We start from the raw sequence: 19480 nt of genomic DNA, 5'->3' as shown, positions 1-19480 counted from the left end.
ATCCCTCATCAAAGAAGCTTCTCTTTACAGCAAACAGAGACCATCACAGAAAACTGTAGCATAAATTCTAATTGGTCTTAAAAATAAAAACCCGGAGTCAGATATCAGAGAAGCAGAGCAGCCAGCCACTAGAAAGACTTCTTACCTCTTGGAATCATCAGACTGAAAGGGCTGAGCTCCTGTCTCCATCCCCTTATCACTTCATCTCTCCACCCAGCCATATCACTTACTGTTTCCTCCTCCCAAGTCCTGAGATTAAAGGTGTGTGCCACCACTATCTGGCCTCTAGAGGCTAGCTCCTCACTCTGATCTCTGGGCAAGCTTTATTTGTTAGAGCACAAACAAAATATCACCACAGAAAACCACAACAGGACACAATGCAGAAGTCAAAGAGACTATGAGGAACTCAACCCCAACTGATACATCTATAATACAAGACCGGTTACCTAAGCTCACAGCAACAGAAACCCTAAGACATTAGCCATGAAGGAAATGCAGATTCCATCTCACCCAATCTAAACAGTCATCTCCAGTAATACAAATGACAACAAATGCTTGCATGGATGTGGCAAGAGGGTAATTTTTACATACTGCTGGTGGAAGTATAAACTAGTGGAAATCAGTCTGGAGGTATCTCAGGAAGTTCTATATAAAACTGCCATATGACATATATATACCACTCATTCCTGGGCACACATTAAAAGGACTTAATATTTTACCCCAGAGAGACACCTGTACATCCATGTTCACTGCTGTTGTGGAATGTTACTTTAACTAGGCAAAGATGTGTTACATTTGTTTATGCTGTATTTGTTTAATAATGTAAAGACATGTTGCTCTGCCTGCCTACAGCACCTGATTGGTCTAATAAAAAGCCAAATGGCCAATAGCTAGGCAGTAGAGGGATAGGTGGGGCTATTTTACTAACCTAAATGAGCAGGTTTCTGTAATGCTTTATTATACAATGCTAGTGTATAATAAGTTATCATTTAGGATAGTAAGTAGGAGGAGGAATCTTGGCTTGAGGCTTGAATAGAAGGAAAAGAAGAGAACGAGAGAGAAAAAGAGGGAGATGCTCAGGGCCAGCCTGCCAGGCAGCTGCCAACCAGAACATGGAGTAGAACATACAGAATGAGAAGCAGTGAGGCAAAACATAGATGAAGAGAAACAGGTTAAATTAAGTTATAAGAGCTGGCAAGAAATGAGCCTACCTAAGGCTGAGCATTTGTAAGTCTCCGTGTCATGATTTGGGAGCTGGTTGGTGGCCCAAAAGAAAGCCTGCTACACACTGCTCCTCTACTGACAATAGCAAAATGACAGAAAATATGAACTGATAAATAGATAAGGAAAATGTGGTACATATACACAGTGGAATGCTGTTCAGGTACAAACAACAACAAAATAAATCTGCAGATAAAAGAACAGAACTGGAAAACTAGTATCTCAGGCCCCAAAGCATAAATGCCTCTAATTCCCTCATATCTGTATCCTAGTTGTAAACTTTTGTGTATTTAACATGAAGCCAGTAATTAAAAAGGTGCCATGGAGGGATGCATTGAAGGAGAGAGGAGAGCAGATTATAGGTAAAAAGAAAGTAGAGAGCTGTAGGAATGGGCATTCAAGGAAGGGTATATGATAAAATAAATGGAACCCTGTTAAATATTAAAATACATGTGAAATGAAAGAAAGAAGTTTGGAAAGCTAAAGAAGTGGGGGTGTGGGTAGGAGAATGGGCAGGAGGAAAGAACACAGCCGGTGGGTTAACCAACACTGGCATTGTATAATAAGCACTACAGAAACCTACTCACTTAGCAAGCTCATTTCCAAACAGTAGTCTGGGCAGAAGGACCCTGCAGAGATGGACAATGCCATTCCCAGAAGACACAGGCTATTAAATGAAAATCATAATGCAAGGCATATGGATGCCTCCATCTGAGTTACTAGTTAGGGAAGCCCAAGAGGTCTCGAAAACCAACAGAGGCTATTGACACTATACTTGATTACCTATCACAGATACATGGGAAAATCCTACTGTGGAAGACACCACATACTTGGGCTACAGGCCATAAAGAAATCAATCTCAGACCAAACAAGAAACCTCCTCCCGGGAAACTAGTCTTTACAGTGCTAGAAAGTGCTACTACAGGAGAAAGGAGATCAATGTTCTTACTCAGAGCTGGACCTTGCATGCTGCATCAATCTGTCAAGTTTTATGTGCCCACTGATGCAACAGTCTAACTTCCTGCATTTTGATTGGAGTTGAGGCCTGCTCCCTAGGAAATCTTCCTGGTATTGTAATCTCATAGCTGCAGAGGTAACAGACCCTAAGGTGGACCCTGATATTATGTTATGAAATGGTCCTATTGTCAAAAGCCTCCTAAGCATGTTTATACCTATAGATTTATGTTACTTTCAACCTTGGTGAGAGAGGCTTCTTTTTAGAGCAGGAAGCACAAACTCCTAACTGATCAAAGAGCTAAGAATAAATGACTGACTGCTCAGCCCCAATTGGGACACCAACAGACCCTCCCCGCACACCTCTAAAGGCTGTGAACAGGAGGTGGAAGGAAAGAGCTGAAGGATGGAGAGGAATGCTGTGAACTGCTGTCTTCTGGATATGGCCTGGCTATCACAAGCACAAACTCCCAGATCTGTACACCAAGTGCACCATCTCAAGCCAGCCAAAATTCTAGCATACACAAGGGAGGGTCTTTTAAAGCTCCACTCCTACTGAAAGGCTCTTGGCAGTTCACAGATACTGGAGAAGGAAGAATCACTCTACCCTGAGGAAGTAGCCTCTGAGATCCAGGCTCTAATGGATGGTCCTATGCCTAGACACACATGGGCAACATTTATTGGTCCCATAGGTTGTTTTTAAAAAGAGAGAGAACATGAAGTGTGGGGGGAAACACGTTGGAAAAAGGGGTCAGGAGGAGTTGCATGGGGAAGGTGGGGGAAGGATATGATCATATTTCATTGTATACATGTATGAAATTCTAGAAGGAAGGGAGAGAAGGAAAGAAAAAGAAAAGGAAGGAAGCAGAATGTGGCTAGCCCATGACACCATAGGCAGTGCTCGCCCTAACACTGCTGCAAAGTCAGTCTTACAGCTCAGTGGCAGAGTCTGGGTGGCACCTACGGGGCTCTGGGCTCAATTCCTAGCACTGCCAAATCTACAGACACATCTAAAGTAGACATGGCTTGTAATGAAACAACAGGATGCAGCCTGGAGTCAACTAGCTGTGTATCAGAGAAAAGAAAGGCCAAATGTATTCATCTAAATTTTAAACCACCTTGCATGGTCTAAGATTTTGGAGTCTTGATCTCGGAGTTAACAAATTCTAAACATGCTGTAATTTGGATTTATTTTACTCGGTTAGTAAAGGAGAACTGTAGAGTAAGCTTTCTCTGTTTAGACTTTCTAGTTTCTCACAGGAAACTAGTATGTATATATTTGTGTGTGTGTGTGTGTACATATATATATGTATACACATACATACATACATATATATAGTCTCATACACAACTAGTTTTAAACTATGCATTTTAAGGCATTATTAACTACCTAGTAATAGAAATGAAAGCCAACATGATGGAAAAGTTGGAAGCAAACAGACAAGAAAAAAAACTTCAGCACTTAAGACTATTGAAACTTTATCTATACAAATCATAATTTTCTCTTTAAAAGTTAAGAATTTGAGTATCAAGTTAAAGAGAAAGCAACCACAATGACAAATTAGGAAACATGTTTAAGTCTTAAAAAAACTTTATCTAATTAACACATTAAATACTCTTCACCTACTTAACATACTAGTCAGAATCCATATAACTAAAAGCACTTTTTGAGAGCAATGGTAGGATTCTAGAACACAGATGTTCAAATTATTCTCTATTTCTTCCACATTACTCTAAGCCACGTGTTTCCCTTATTTATCTTTTCTAAAATAAAACTAGAGAAGTAAACCCATTGGTTTCTTTTACTAGAACCAAATACTACAACTCCTTCTCTTTGACATTATATTGGAATATACAGGAAAAGAGAATAAAGGTAAAAATCACAGAATATAAAATCTCCCAAACCACACCTGAACTACTTCCAAGATACAGTTTTGCCATCTTTTAATGCCTCAGGAGCCTAACCCCTGGTTTGAAAAACACTGTTTCATTTTATTGAAAACAGGAACTAGAATTTCCAGAGACAATTTTCAACTCCTCTACTGACAAAAAAAAAAAAAAAAAAAAAGTCTTTAGCCAAAATGATGTGAAATGACCAGAGTGACATTTCCAAAGACGACATCTAATGCTATAGATCTGAATACATTACAAAATATACTAGATATAACATGACCCAGCATTAAGTATGACCTTGCCTTCAGAATTTATCTATTAATATAATCCCATACCACAAATGCCTAAAACATAATAATTCCTGACTTAATTCATACTGCATACTAGACAAATTATAAGAAATACTTACTTCTACCAGATTAGAATAAACCCTCCTCAGAACTTGCTATAAAGTACACATAAAATATTCTGCAATGTAATGCTATGATCTGGGTTATTAATTCACATCTTCAAGTTTTCTTATAATAATAATCCCCAAACCTCCTCTTGAATTAAAATCTACCATCTTCCAGATGTAATCCATCCACTGTCTTGATCATAATCTATAATCTGGACTGTCCTCTTCCCTTCCATCTCCCTAATCAAAGACTGAAGTGAAAGCCCTACATCCTTCAGCGCTCTCTTCTGAATGGATGACCGCACTTACTTCTACAATGCATGCACTATGCAGTCACATGCTGAGGACTGCTGTGTGACAAAGCTGTAAAGAGCATTCTTTTGCTCTACAGTGTCTTGGTTCTACTTTTGCCATGTGACCTTCTACATTAACCTCTCTGTGTTTCTATTTCCTCACCTGTAAAGTACAGCCACTATATTCAAGACCTTAAAGGTCTAGTTTGAAAATCAGAGATTCTTTCTAGTCTCAGCAACTTCAATGTTTTCTAGACACCTGAATTAACAGCTGAACACTGATAACAGGAAGGAAAAGGGAATGTATTCATGGACTGACAGATCACATAATGATTCAACTTTTTAACCTTTCCCATGAAATTTCAAGCGGTAAAAGATTCCACAAAGTATGTCATGCTGTGAGCTAAAAATAGAGGTGAGCTGACCTCTCTCTATGATGGAGAGCAGTTAAAACTCTATTCCTATTGCCTTCCTGTGCAAGCAGGGAACTAACCCCACTGTGACTCTAAAACTAGAGACTGCCTGTGAAGAAATGGACTTGAGGCAAACACCCTTTAGATTAGGTCAGTATACTAAAAAACAGAACGATTAAATGATAGTCAAAGATACCAAAGATGCTCAACTTTAGTGAAAGGTGCATACTGATAAACCCACAATAAGCTGAAAATATTCAAACTAAAAAAATGCATGGACTACCCCTAATCTACTGACTACTGCAGCTAAGAAATACTGCCCTGTGACCACACAATGACTAGTAGCTCTAACTGACCAGCTCCCTGGAATACTGTAACACATATTACTAGCCCCAATAAAGAGCAAACTTTCAAGTGTGGTTTACACAGGATGTGTTGTGTTCACACAACCTTAAAGGAACCAAAAGGAAAAGGAGACTTGACCCTGCTCCCCCTTGGAAACAGTTTGTACACATGCAGGCAGGAGACTGAGGACTACAGAAACCAAATCACTCCAAAGGACAGTAAATGACATCATGGCCTTTTCATAAGATGAGCTTCAATATTACTAAATTATTCCTCAGTGAAAGTCCCAAACCCTACTTACATACAGAACTTCCATTCTTCCTCTTCAAGTTCAGTCTCTCACTTTTAAATAGGAAAGGAAGCCTTAGATATTAAGGCAGAGATCAAAAAATTTCAAATAGTAAATGCTTTGGGCTTTGTAAGCAACATATATAGTCTAATTCTGTATATAAATTTTGTATCCTTTTCCCTACCCTGAATCCTTAAAAAAAAAAAAAAAAGTTAATCAACTATCCTTTGCCCTAGAGCTATACAAAACAAACTGTGAATGTAGGCCCTGTTTATTTATATAGAACTATATTATATTAAATCAAAGACACAATTATCAATGAGGAAAATTAACTTGGTAAAAAAATGCAGGCAGCCACATAAAACATTTCAAATATGTAAGTTATGCATGTTTCTGTACACATACACAAACACATATATTTCATATTAGCTATGTAAAGGTAAATGCATTTTTCAAAGAACAAAATGTTATGAAAAGTGATTAGCTAATAAAATTAAACATACAATAAACAAAAAAAGAGAAAGTTTCATCAAGCAAAACAAAGAGTATCAATGCATGAGGTACATTATCTATCTAACAAGAGACAAAAGGAATTATATGCACTTACACGTACGGTGGGGGGGGGGGGTAAGAGTGGGGCCTTGAGGATGTCAAAGGCACAATAAAACAGTTTCCAAACCGAAATTTACAAAGTTGAGGAGTCTTCAAGAAGCCTAGCCCAAGGAAGTAAGAGCTCAATCAAAGTATGTGTTGACGAGCTTACAGAAGTGGGACAAACCAGTTAATAATCACTGTTTCCTAAGGGAGGAGGAGAGGGGGCAATGTAAGCCATATGTATATCACGACAAGAATGTTACTCTCAATGGTATCTCTGAAAGTTATGGATAGTGGAATTATATTTGAAACACTGGAGAAATATTGAAAACCCAGAACTCTACACCCAATCGAATGGCAGCACAAAGTAAGGCAGCTTCAAAATCACTAAGTCCAAAACCAGTCACTGTCCGTGCTATGGCTGGAAGTTCCATCCAACCATTTGAACAAACCAAGAAAAACAATGAATTCGGAAAATGGGAAGTTAAGATTGGGAGAAGGGAACAGGAAATTCTTATGAAACCCACAAAACTAAGCCCCAAGATAACAGTTACTTAGTTGGTCTGAAAGGCAAATAATCCCAATAAAGCCAAAGCAAAAAGAAAGTAATTCAGTTATAAGTGACCTAGTAGGCCATTACTGAAAAGCTAATGGAATTACTAAGAAATGCAAAGAATAAGTAAAATTTTACAAAGAGTAGTAATTTATGAAAAAATTACAAATGAAACCACAGTGCCTTAAAATGCTCACTATGAATACTTAGGTATAAAAAAAAATCTGACTACTGATTTCACCAAAGTTATACAAAGTGTACTAGTAATATTAAAAAGGAAAAATAGAGGGAATAGTATATTGTGAGAAAAAGAAATTCTCTCTGGCCATAGCAGCACATGCCTGAGGTTGATGCAGAAGAATTTTGAGTTCTAAGATAGCTTGTGACAAACAAATTGACCCTGTCTTAAAACAAACCAAAACACAAAGCTACATTCACTGGTCAGGAGAAGAAAATCTTCACATGCCATAACAGATAAATTATTGGAACTGTAACCTCTCATTTAGAAATACAGAGATTTGACTATGATTGCATGTATGAAGTGTGTGTGGGAGAAGGAGCCATATGCATGCACCACGTGTGTGGAGGCCAGAGGGCACCTGTGTGGAGTTGGCTCTCTCCCTCCACTTGACGTGGTTTCAAGGGTGGACACAGATGTCAGACTGGAGCAGCAAGTGCTTTTACCCACTAAGACATCTCACTGATTTCGAACATATGCTGATTTTTAAAAGTGAGAAGAAACAGCAAAATGGAAGATAAAACAGAAAACAGAAGAGGGCAGATTTAAAATCTGCATGGAGATGTGTGCAAACTTTAGAACTATTACATCATCTCTAATCTCAGCACTCTGGGATACTATTTGGAGTCAGCTCAACTGATTCACTGTCTTAAAGACCCGATTCTCTGGACTGAAGAAATTGCTCAGTGGTTCAAAGTGCTTATTGCCCTTGTAAAGGATCTGAGTTCAGCTCCCAGTACCCACACCAAGCAGGGCAAAACCACTTCTACCTCCAGCTCCAAGGGATCAGCTACCTACTTCTGAACCTGTGCCTTCACAGCATACACTCACCTAGAGACAAATACACATTTTAAAAAGGGCCAATTCTCGTATCAAGAAAACATGGCTTTTGTTAATAATATACTGAAATCAAATATATTTTACCACTTTTTTTTTTTTTTTGGAATGGAAGAAACAAAGCATACTGTGATTGTGATTATCAAATACTTAATTCTGGCCTGTGCAGCAATACCTAATAAAGTGACAGTTAAATTCATTCAAATACAACAAAAAGGGAGACTATATTCTAAGAAGAAATATTACTCAAAATGCAAATGTGATTAATATTTTAATGAATAAGCATAACATATTCTTCATCATTTCTCACAAATTTGAGATTATTTTTAAAAATATGATTATGTTTCTACTTAAGTGATTTTCATATAAATTGAAATGTGTTCAACTATGGAAAGAGAGATTATATATATATATATATACATATATATATATATATATATTTTTTTTTTTTTTTCCTGTGACTTATAAAAAAATGCTAGTCCTCTCCAACCCATTCAAATGATTAAGCTTCCCACATCTATTTTTCTTGGTGGAAAGGCAACTAAAATACTTGAAACACATTACACTTTTCATTCTACACTACAAAACAACAGACAAACTAAACTCTAGAAACAGTATTAAAATTCTATTACAGGTTTTCATTTAAGCTAACAATAAGCATGTTCACTCTTATGACTTATCTAATAAAAACCTTTTAAAGACAATCGTTCCTATTCAATGGTACAAAAACTTTATAACATTACCTTAAAATTTATTTGTAATTTTAGATGTGCAGGCTTAATTATTACTTTAAAAAAAACATAAAATTCTCCCAGATGTTAGAAAAATTAGCATGCATGTTTTAAACTATGTCACAAAATAAGCTTACAGTCAGCCAAGCTCAATCTGAAAGCAATAAATACGAGCTTTATGTGCAAAACAAAAAACGACCAGAGTTCTGGTTAAGATAAAACAAAAAAGGCCACCCTTGAATTTTTAGTTTCAGAAAGAAAATGATCACTTCCCAGCTAAGCGGAGAAAGTCATACTAACTGTCAATCAATAGACAGAAAGAAGGTCCTATTACTCAGATTCAGCTCCCCTCTTTCATTCTTAGGTTCTGACCAGAAATCTTCGTACCCTGAAAGGACTCCTGTCACAAAAGGCCTGTAAATGTTAAAGAAACAAGCCTGGAGCTAGCAAGCTGACTCAGTTCTTAAAGGCATTTGCTGCCAAGCCTGACAACCTTGAATTTGATTCCCAAGAACCAACGTGGGGGTGGAGAGAAATGACTCCCTCATGTGGTCCCGACATTCACATGTGTGTTTGTACACCACATTTGCACATACATACAAAACAAGCTTAAACATGTCTGCTATAAGTTCTCAAGTTCACATAAATACCTTGGCTAAGATTAAAATTCTCTTTTCTCACTACACTTGATATATAAAGCAATCTACTTCAGAGTTCCACTTTCCCTATTAATTTAAGGCAGAAACATTTGTACGGACGAAGAATATAGTAATTTGCAACCTTTTAAGGGATTTAGAAATGGCAACTGAGTTGTACCTCTTTGCTATAGCTGTCTAGTTCCCACAGCAAATAAGGTAGCATTAATTTATATACCTCTGCATGTCTAGAAAGAAAACTGACTCAATCGGAAAACCTTAGAACTTATTTTCACTAAAACTATTTACAACTTTTGATTTTATAAAAATTTACATGTCCACAATCACGGCAAATTAAAAATAAGTATAATGCCTTTTGTAGCTTACACATTTGACACTGTATAATACAAATACTGTGGAAATGTGACTAATGCTTTAGTTCTTTAGCCAAGCACAACAGGTGTTAACTGAGAAGCCTTAGACTTCTTTGCAGCCTAGTTTTCTTCTTAATATTCATGTAATTGACTCAGCATTACAGAGTGCTACAGTTTATTCTCAAGAAAGTGTTTTATTTGTATCACAGGATCACTGGCTTTTTCTATGATGATTTTACCTTTTCACTTTTCATTTATTCATAAATGAGGATAATATGCTTCATAATCATAAGATCAATAGACATTTCCCCATAATTCTAAGATGTCACACAAAGTAAAGACGGTCACTACAGCTGCTTCCCTGTGCTGCAAGTCTTCACAGCTGTCTTCCTTACACTGTTAACAGGTGGCAAAAAAGGGGACTGAACATCAAGTACTGGGTCACCGATGGTGCTCAGAGATGCAGAGAGGAGGGGAGCTAAGGATCAGTGTGAGATTAAGAGTGCACTGACAGGTGGTGGTGCACACCTTTAATCACAACACTCGGGAGGCAAAGGCTGGTGGGTCTCTGGGTTTGAGGCCATCCTAGTGTACAGAGTGAGTTCTAGGACAGACAGGGCTACACAGAGAAACCCTGTCTCGGAAAAACAAAACAAAAACAAAAACAAAAAAGAGAGAGGGAGGGAGGGAGAGAGAGAACTGATGACAAGAGGTGGCACCCTACCAAGTTCCACCACTCAAGCTTTAGTATCACACATTCAATGTCATTCTCAGACTTCTGGACTCTCACGATACTACAGAAGCCACTTCCGCTGTCCTATGCAAGTATGCCAAAACGGTGAAGAAAGAAAGGAAACAAAATGATTATGGAAATAAAGCAATTGGCTCATGACTATCCACTAAGCTGATTAAGTACATGTATCTAATTTGAGGACTACTTTAACCAGTAACAACTGCAGAGATTTTCTGAATCAATTAATATATATGTGCTTGGAATTCAGCAGAACTATTGCCCCACGAAGTCAATGGAGACCTGATTTTGATTCCTAAGTAGGACATACAACAATGAAATAAAGAAATCCCAGACAGAAGTCACTTCTAGTAGACTTAGTGTATGGAGTTAAAGCTGAAAACAGTTGTTATAGCTAGAAAAGGCACAGCCTGCCAGAACTCTCTTCTTTGTTGTGAATCTAGACATTTGGCATGCAATTCTGGTCTCCTGAATGTGCATAACTGCAGTAGAATATTATTTCACACCCGATGTTAAATAAAACTGACATACGTAGTCATACATACAATTCTACTTCTTTCTTCTTCCCTAACCTCTTCACAGAGAGTCAAAGCTAAAACAAAGTGACCTGGATTATAAACTCTACCATTTTCTCTACTCTGTACTAGGAGCACATAGAACACCCCAACATCCCTGTGGAAAGATGGTACTGTTTGGTACCTCTCATAAGAACACGACTTAAATGGAGTAGAGCTAGTTCAGCTAAAGATTGTGATTGCTGCCATCAACTAAGCAACAGGAAATAAAATGAAAAATGACAGAAAATATGTGAGTAGCATGTTGTAAGTATGTGTTTGTTTCTAGTAGTAATATACTAATGGCTACACCACATAAAATAATCTGCATAAGAAGCATATACATTCCCATATACGCATAAACTGTAACTAAAGCAGAGAAAGAAGCATTCCATAAAGAATATTTATCATTAATATCTTAACACACAAAATAATGTAGTCATAAAATAAGCAGTTTCACAGAAGGAGTAAAAATGAAGAGCGCATGAACATTTTCAACTGTAGTAGAAAGTGTAAACAAGAACCATAATAAAATAGTTGGGAAAGTTAAGAGTATCTCCTAGAAAATCTAAAATTATAATGACCATGCCATGAACGACAGATGACAATTCTAGATGTTAACATAGGAGACTCTACTTCCTCAGCAATAAGCATCCCTGAAGTGTTCTAAATGAAGAGAAACTCATTAAATAATTACATAAAAGCTTCCTAGAACTCATGAACATATATTTCCCAAACTGGCAGTTTTACAAAAATAAGATCAGCTCTTCCCTAAAGTACAGTTATCTACTTTTTGTTTTGATAATCTAAGGGGTAAACATAGGATTTAAGACAAAATTTCAGAATCCCCAAAACAAAGAAAACAAGTTCCCGGAGTGAGGGCTGTATTTAGGTGGGAGGAGGCGGCACAATGTGAGTGCCAACAGGCCATCCAGTTCTTCAACACTTCGGAATTCTGAAGAAAACTATTTTTGAATTTTCTACCAAGTCAAATTATCAATCAATAAGGACAGCTTAAGGCACACAAAACTTCAAAAACCACCTTTTCTAAAGATACCACAGAAGAGTTCATGCTTGCAAAAAAGAAAGTGAGTCAAGGAAGAAGAGATCAAGGTACCTAAAAAAAGAAATGGATTTTTTTTTTTTTTTTTAGGAAGACAGCAATGAATAATGTTCCAGGACAAGAGCTACGTAAAAGTGTATGAAGACAGAACTGGGGATGGCCAAGCAGAAGGTGCTAGACACCCAGCCTGAGGACCCGAGTTCAGTTTGAGAGCAAAACGGTAGAGAAAACCGTCTCCTGAGAGAGGTCCTTTGCTCTCTCCCCACACACGTGCACACATAAAGTAATGCACTAACACAACTGTGTAGCTTATAAACAACCAAGGGCTCCAGAAGGATAGTTCTATAGAAAATAAAACGAAAATGATGTACTGATCTACTCATGTACCAGCGCTCTGGGAAAGCTTAGTTTCTATAATATAAAAATACATTTTCAAGTGAGGTAATAAAATATTTTTTGCTACAAACATTATTTTCATAGGTAGCACCACAAAACCGACCGAATCGTAATAAAATGTTATCTCTATTAGGGAGAATTGTCCCGATATCAAAGAGTAATTAAGCATCTGGGAGGAAAGCCTCCCTCCATTCCCACCAGCACAAAAGGCCCCTTAAAGAAGTCAAAGTGTCTGTGGCCTTTCTGACATTCTACTTGGATAAAAAATAGAATGAGGTGACATCTCTCTACATTTAACTTTTTAAACTACCCAGCCATTTTGAAATTTTAAGAAGTTACATAAAGAATTTCTACTGAATATAATCAAGGTACACTGTATACATAAGAAATTGTCAAAGAATAAATAAATTTAACATATCCTAAAAATTCTGTGAAGAATTCAACAAAGGAAAATTCTCTAGCAACAGACAAAATCTTTTAACATTAAACACAAGGTCTAATGGTCTAAGTTCAAAACCAAGTAAGTTTACAACACCAATGATGGTTGGAAGGATACATTGCAAAAGACAGAACCAGGAGGCACCAGACTAAGCTGATGTTCATTTCCTGTGTAGGCTTCACGAAACTGTAATAAACTTCAGTTACTAAGTACACAACAGTAGCAGCCACTGTGAAATCAACCAGCCACTGATATTCTGGAAAGTAATGCAACGCTGAAAAATAAAAGGCAAGAAAAGTTTCAGTTAATTGAAGCTCATGAGGATCTATCCATATAACTTTAAGTATGCTACACTTTATTCTACTTGCAGACTTGAACTGTAAAATTTGCAAATATAAAAATGTAGAAGAGAGTCAAATTTTAGCATTTAACATTAAATTTTGATAGTTCATAAATTAAGTAAGGAAAACAACCCTGAACTGATTACTATAAATCATTTAAATTGCTGTTAAAACATGAATACAAATATACTGGTGTTTTCTTAACCAGTCAGCTTATTTTTACAAAAATTATGTGACTAATTTTCTTTTGGTGTATCTAACTATGTTAACCTTAACTTCAATGAATACAACTTGGTTTAAAATACAAAAGGTTTACATTCATTTCAGACTTAAACTTTGCTTTTAACCACTGATGGAGGACTAGTAATTTGTGAGTTACTGCACACAACAGTAAATGAACAAACACTCTTCTCATTCTCTCTTAGAAGAAAAACTGATACAATGCTGATTTTACATAAAACCACAGCCTTTCAACAAGTAATTCCATCATTCAGTGCTTATATTCAAAATAAAATTCCCTGACAGTACATGTAATTCTATTGCTCTAAGTATTTCATTTGATTTAAATTTTTTACAAAATATATAGTGTGTTTTATATCCTCTAGAGTGTGATAGTTATCAATTATGTACACAGGCAACCAAAGTAAAAGTGATATGCTTAGCCATATATTAACCAATATGATCATGTCTTTTATTCCTATTTAATAGTATAACCATATATGTCTCTTCAGTAGAAAACTGGGAGTCAAAAGAAGTCCACAGAGGGCAGAGAGCTCAGTTGTAAAGTGCTTGCTTGTATGAGGCACTTGGTTCAATAAGAAATACCAAAAAAAGGAAGAGGTTCAGACAAGCCTGTCTGCATAGCCATACACACGTGCATGCATTCACAAAAGTACACACACACACACACACACACACACACACACACACACACACACACACTCAGAAGGAACATGTCACTGCTACTCTGGTTAATAATAATGTTCTTGATATTAAATAACCAGTTGTTAAACTAATACTATTTGTAAGTACTTCTCAAAACTATCTATGGGAAATCATATGTTAAGAAACTATATGCTAAAGCCACATCACCTAAGTGCACTGTTTAAGTTAAAAGAGCCAAGTTCTCATTGGTTTGCTTTCTAACATACAGAATCTAATTACCCAGTTACTTCATATTATAGAAATGAGTTTAGAAAACAAATAAAAAGATACCTACCCTGAGACCTCTGAATGTAACAATATTCATACAATGTTTGACTAAGTAGCTGCTAACTTTTCAATAAATATTAGCTGATATCAGAAACAACAACAATATACAGAAATTAGTGAGCACTTTTACACAAGTAAACACACATACAGAACTCATAAAAACAAATGTGACAACTGCTGATCAAAATAATAAGGTGTTTTGAAAGTTACATGAGAAAGCAAAAAGAAAAAGGATGGTTATCAGTCTTAAATGTTTAAGTGAGCTCATGAGATTGATTTACAAAGTTCTTTGCGGGTTATAGGTTTCCTCTATAGATACTTACAAATTTTATACAACTAATACTCAATCCTCAACTGATAAAGATTCTGATGTTATTTTATATTATAAAATAATTTTATATAAGATGCTTGATAAATCTGCTATGGTTTTGTTGAAGTTGGTATGACTTAGTCCTAAGAAGAATCAAATTATAAAATAACTTTATGTATTATCTGAAGTACTGTTTAAGCTAATGTAGCCATTTTAATATGGCAAAATAGATCTCAAACCAAAACTAATCAGAAGACATAAGGAAACACTATAAACTCAACAAAGGAAAATCCACCAAGATGCCCCAAATCCAAGTTCATAAAAGAAACACTAGCACAACTAAAATTACATTCTGACCCTCAAACAGTGATAGTGGGTAACTTCAATACCACACTCTCGCCAACAGACAGGTCACCTAGATGAAAACTAAACAGAGAAATGCTAGAACTAACTGATGTTATAAATCAATTGGACCTAACAGATATTTGCAGAATATTTCACCCAAACACAAAAGATTATATCTTCTCAGCACCTCATGGAACTTTCTCAAAAACTGACCACATACTGGTCACAAAACAAGCTTCAACAGATATAAGAGAACTGAAATAATGCCCCACATCCTACCTGACCATCAGGATTAAAGCTGGATATCAACAATGGGAACAGCAGAAAGCTCACACTCATAGAAAATGACCAACTCAGTATGGGATTAAAATGTGTTACAAGATAGAAATTAAGGAAATTACAACATTGAGAACTGAATGAAAATAAAAACACAATACACCCAAATCTATGATGAGTAGTTCTAAGCAGAAAGTTCATAGAGCACAAATGCTTACATAAAAAAAATGGAGAGCTCTCACACGAGCAACTAACAGAACACAGTTCTAAAACATAAAGAAGAAATAACACCCCAAAAGAGTAGACAGAAAGAAATAACCAAAGGCAGGGCTGAAATCAATAAAATAGAAACAACCAACCAAAAGGAACCAATGAAACGAAGAGTTGGTTGTTTGAGAAAATCATTAAGACTGTTTAAGCCCTTAGTGAAATTAACTAAAAGGGAGAGAGAATATCCAAATTATCCAAAATCAGAGATGAAAGGGGGACATCACAACAGACATCTAGGAAATCCAGAGAATCATAAGGACAGGCTGTAAAAATCTGTATTTTATCAAACAGGAAAATCTTAAAAAAAAAAAAAAAAAAGATCCATTTCTTGATATATACAATCTAACAAAGTTAAATCAAAACCAGACAATTTAACAATTTAAACATACCTACATAACAACTAGTGAAATAGAAACAGTAATTGAAAGTCTCCCCACCAACAAAAGCCCTGGGCTAGATTAATTTTGCATAGTATACTAGCAGACCTTCAAAGAATTAACATCAAGACTCCTCAAATTATTCTCCAATATAGAAACTGAAAGAATACATAGATGAAAAAATACTCACTAAAATACTTGCAAACCAAATCAAAAAATACATCAAAAAGAACATCCACTATGATCAAGTAGACTTTATCCCAGAAATGCAGGAATGGTTCAACATATGTAAACAGATAAATGTAATCCACCAAATAAGCATCCTTAAGTACAAAAACCACATGATCATCTCATTAAATGCAGAGAAGGCCTTTGACAAAATCCAACACTCATTATAAAAGTCCTGGAGAGACTAGGGATTCAAAAGTCAAAACTCAACATAATAAAGACAATTTGCAACAAGCCCACAGCTATCATCTACCTAACCTCAGAGAAACTCAAAGACTTTCCAATAAAGCCAAGAAAAAGACAAAGGTGTCTACTCTCTTCATACCTATTCAATAGATAGTACTTAAAGTCTTACCTAGAGCAGTAAGACAATCAAAGACCATCAATGGTATAAAAATAGAAAAGGAAGAAGTCAAAGTATCTTTATTGGCAGATGATACTATTATATACATAAATGACCCTAAAAACTCCACCAGGAAACTTCTACAGCTGATAACACGTTAAGCAAAATAGCAGGATATGAAACTAACAGAAATTAGTATACAAACGACAAACTGATTCAGAAAGAAATCAAGGAAACAGTACCTTTCACCTCAAAAAGCAAAACCAAACACACACACTTAGGATAACTCTAACCAATAAGTGAAATACTTGTATAATAAATCAAGATATTGAAAAAAGAAATTGAAGATCAGAAGATGGAAAGGATCCCATGCTCAATTGATTGGTAGAAATAGAGTGAAAGTGGCCATCCTACCAAAATTAATCTACAGATTCAATGCAATCCCTATCAAAATTCTAATTCAATTCTTCACAGAAATTGAGAAGAAAAAAACTTTAGTTTCATATGAAAACTAAAGAACAGCTACCAGCTTACCCTATGTCAAGGCGTACTACAGAGCTATAGTAATAAAAGCATCATCGTATTATTATAAAAATAGACATACTGATCAATGGAATCAAACTGAAGGCCACACAGAAGTCCATACATCTATGGACACCTGATTTTTGATACAATGATAAAAAAGACAGCATCTTCAACAAATGATAGCTGGTCAAACTGGATGGCTGCCTATAGAAGAATGGAAATAGATCTCTATTTATCACCCTGCACAAAAACACAACTATAGCATAAGGCCAGGTACATGGAATCTGATAGAAGAGAAAGTGGGGAATAGTTTTGAACTCCTTGACAAAAGAAAAGGCTTTCTGAACAGAACTCTGATAGCACATTCAGAAAGAACAATTAATAAATGGGACTTCGTGACACTGAAAAGTTTCTGTATGGCAAACGACACCACCATTTAGACAAAGTGGCAGACTAGAGAATGGGAAAAGATTTTTACTAACTACACATCTGATAGAGGGCTAATATCCTAATTATATAAGGAAAAACACTAGACATCAAGAAACAATAACCCAATTTAAAAATGTGGTATAGATCTAAAACAGAGAATTCATAAAAGAAGAACCACAAAGAAATGTTCCACATCCTTAATCACCAGGGAAGCGCAAATCAAAACTATTTGGAGATAAGAATGCCCAAGATCAATAAAACAAGTAACAGCTCATGCTGTCAAGAACATAGGGTAAGGGAACATCATCCATAGCTGCTGGAAGTGGAAACTTGTACAGATACTATGGAAATAAGTATGGCAATTCTTCAGGAAGCTAAGAATAGATTGACCTCAAGATCCAGTTATATCACTCTTAGGCATCTACCTAAAGAATTCTACATCTTATTACAGAGACACTTGTCCAACCATGTTCAGTGCTACTCTATTCACAATAGTCAGAAACAGGAAACAACCTAGACGCCTGATGAATGGATAATGAAAATGTGGTACCTTTCACAATGAAATAGTACTCAGCTGTTAACTTAATGAAATTTGCAGGTAATAGGAAAAATTGTTCAGAGAGAGGTAATCCCGACCCAGAAGGAAAAATAGGGTATTTGCTTATATGTGGATGTTAGCTTTTACGCCTTCAATTGGCATGCTACAATCCATAACCACAGAGATTACGTAAGAATAAGAAGCTAGCAGGGTGGGGAGGATCTCCCAAGGAAGCTGAAATGAAATGTATGGTTATGAAGAGACAAGGGGAGGAGGATGGATTCAAGGGGTTAAAGGGGATGTTGGGAGAGACACCTAACACTAAGGACCAGTTGAGGGTTCATATTGATGCCCACAACTATAGAAGCTTCCTAACATGTATACATACATGAAGAAAATATAACTGTGTCACCAATATCAATGCCCCACCTAGAAATCTTTTGCCACCAAATGAAAACAAATTCACAGTAAGGCCTTATTGCTGAAGATAGTACTTGCATATCTCATTGAACATGGAGATGTCAAGCTAGTGCCTAACTAGAGCTTTCCTCTCTTGACTAGTGTTCATGGTACTGGAAGGAACCCTGCACGTTACCAGAGGAGAAAGGTAACTATCAACCCAACTACAAACCCTGTGGTCTACAATGATGACCTGCCTGCATGATTTGATGATGCAATAATCGCACAAATGTTGTAGGAGTGACCAATCACTCTTTGATTGGATTAAGCCACACTCCAGCAGATGGAACCTATGCCTGACACTGCTCAGGTGGCTAAGAATCTAAGACTGGATAGGTCATGGGCCTAAGGAAAAATTAAATACTATTGTTCTGCTAAATAAACATAACAATAAATAATTCTTAACAACATTCTGCTATAGATCATTGTCTTGATTGGCCATCATCAATCAGATAAGCTTCCTCTTGTAGTAGATGGGAACGAATTAAAACAGAGACCCACAATTGAACAATATGCAGAGAGTGAGATACTTTAGAAGAGTCAGTCCTAAATGGGATGTCTATCAAATCCCCCCACCCTACAAGGTTCAGGAGGTCATGTGGAAGAGGAGGAAGAAAGATTGTAAGAGCCAGAGGTGATGGATGACTCCAAGGGAATAGTGTCTTTCAGATACAACAAGACTGACACTAATATACATATGAACTCACAAAGACTATGGCAACATGCACAGGACCTGGAAAGGATTAAGTCAGATGGAGTCCCAATGTTGAAAAAGGGTAGTGGACATGGGAATCCATCCCTAATGAAGAAGCTATCTCCAACTGACACTGGCTTGCAAAGGAAAAATTAAGAGTCTC

The 19480-nt window shown here is 36.4% G+C and overlaps 1 protein-coding gene across 5 annotated transcripts in view; it reads right to left on the bottom strand.

Moving 5' to 3' along the window:
* The window catches only part of Tmem161b (transmembrane protein 161B), an 87606-nt gene that overhangs the window by 14008 nt on the left and 54118 nt on the right, over positions 1 to 19480 (bottom strand). For 4 of the 5 annotated variants that reach the window (XM_016006608.3, XM_042261746.2, XM_076552031.1 and 1 more), the window contains one exon: positions 13088 to 13244. In XM_016006608.3, coding sequence (XP_015862094.2) covers positions 13088 to 13244 — 157 coding nt within the window. Of the gene's footprint in view, positions 1 to 13087; positions 13245 to 19480 lie in introns of those variants that run through there. The other variant, XM_042261747.2, reaches the window with a different exon arrangement.

The sequence above is a fragment of the Peromyscus maniculatus genome, chromosome 15 (genome assembly GCF_049852395.1).
Source record: "Peromyscus maniculatus bairdii isolate BWxNUB_F1_BW_parent chromosome 15, HU_Pman_BW_mat_3.1, whole genome shotgun sequence".
In the NCBI taxonomy this organism is placed as follows: Eukaryota; Metazoa; Chordata; class Mammalia; order Rodentia; family Cricetidae; genus Peromyscus; species Peromyscus maniculatus.
This window is presented reverse-complemented; position numbering and strand designations above follow the sequence as displayed.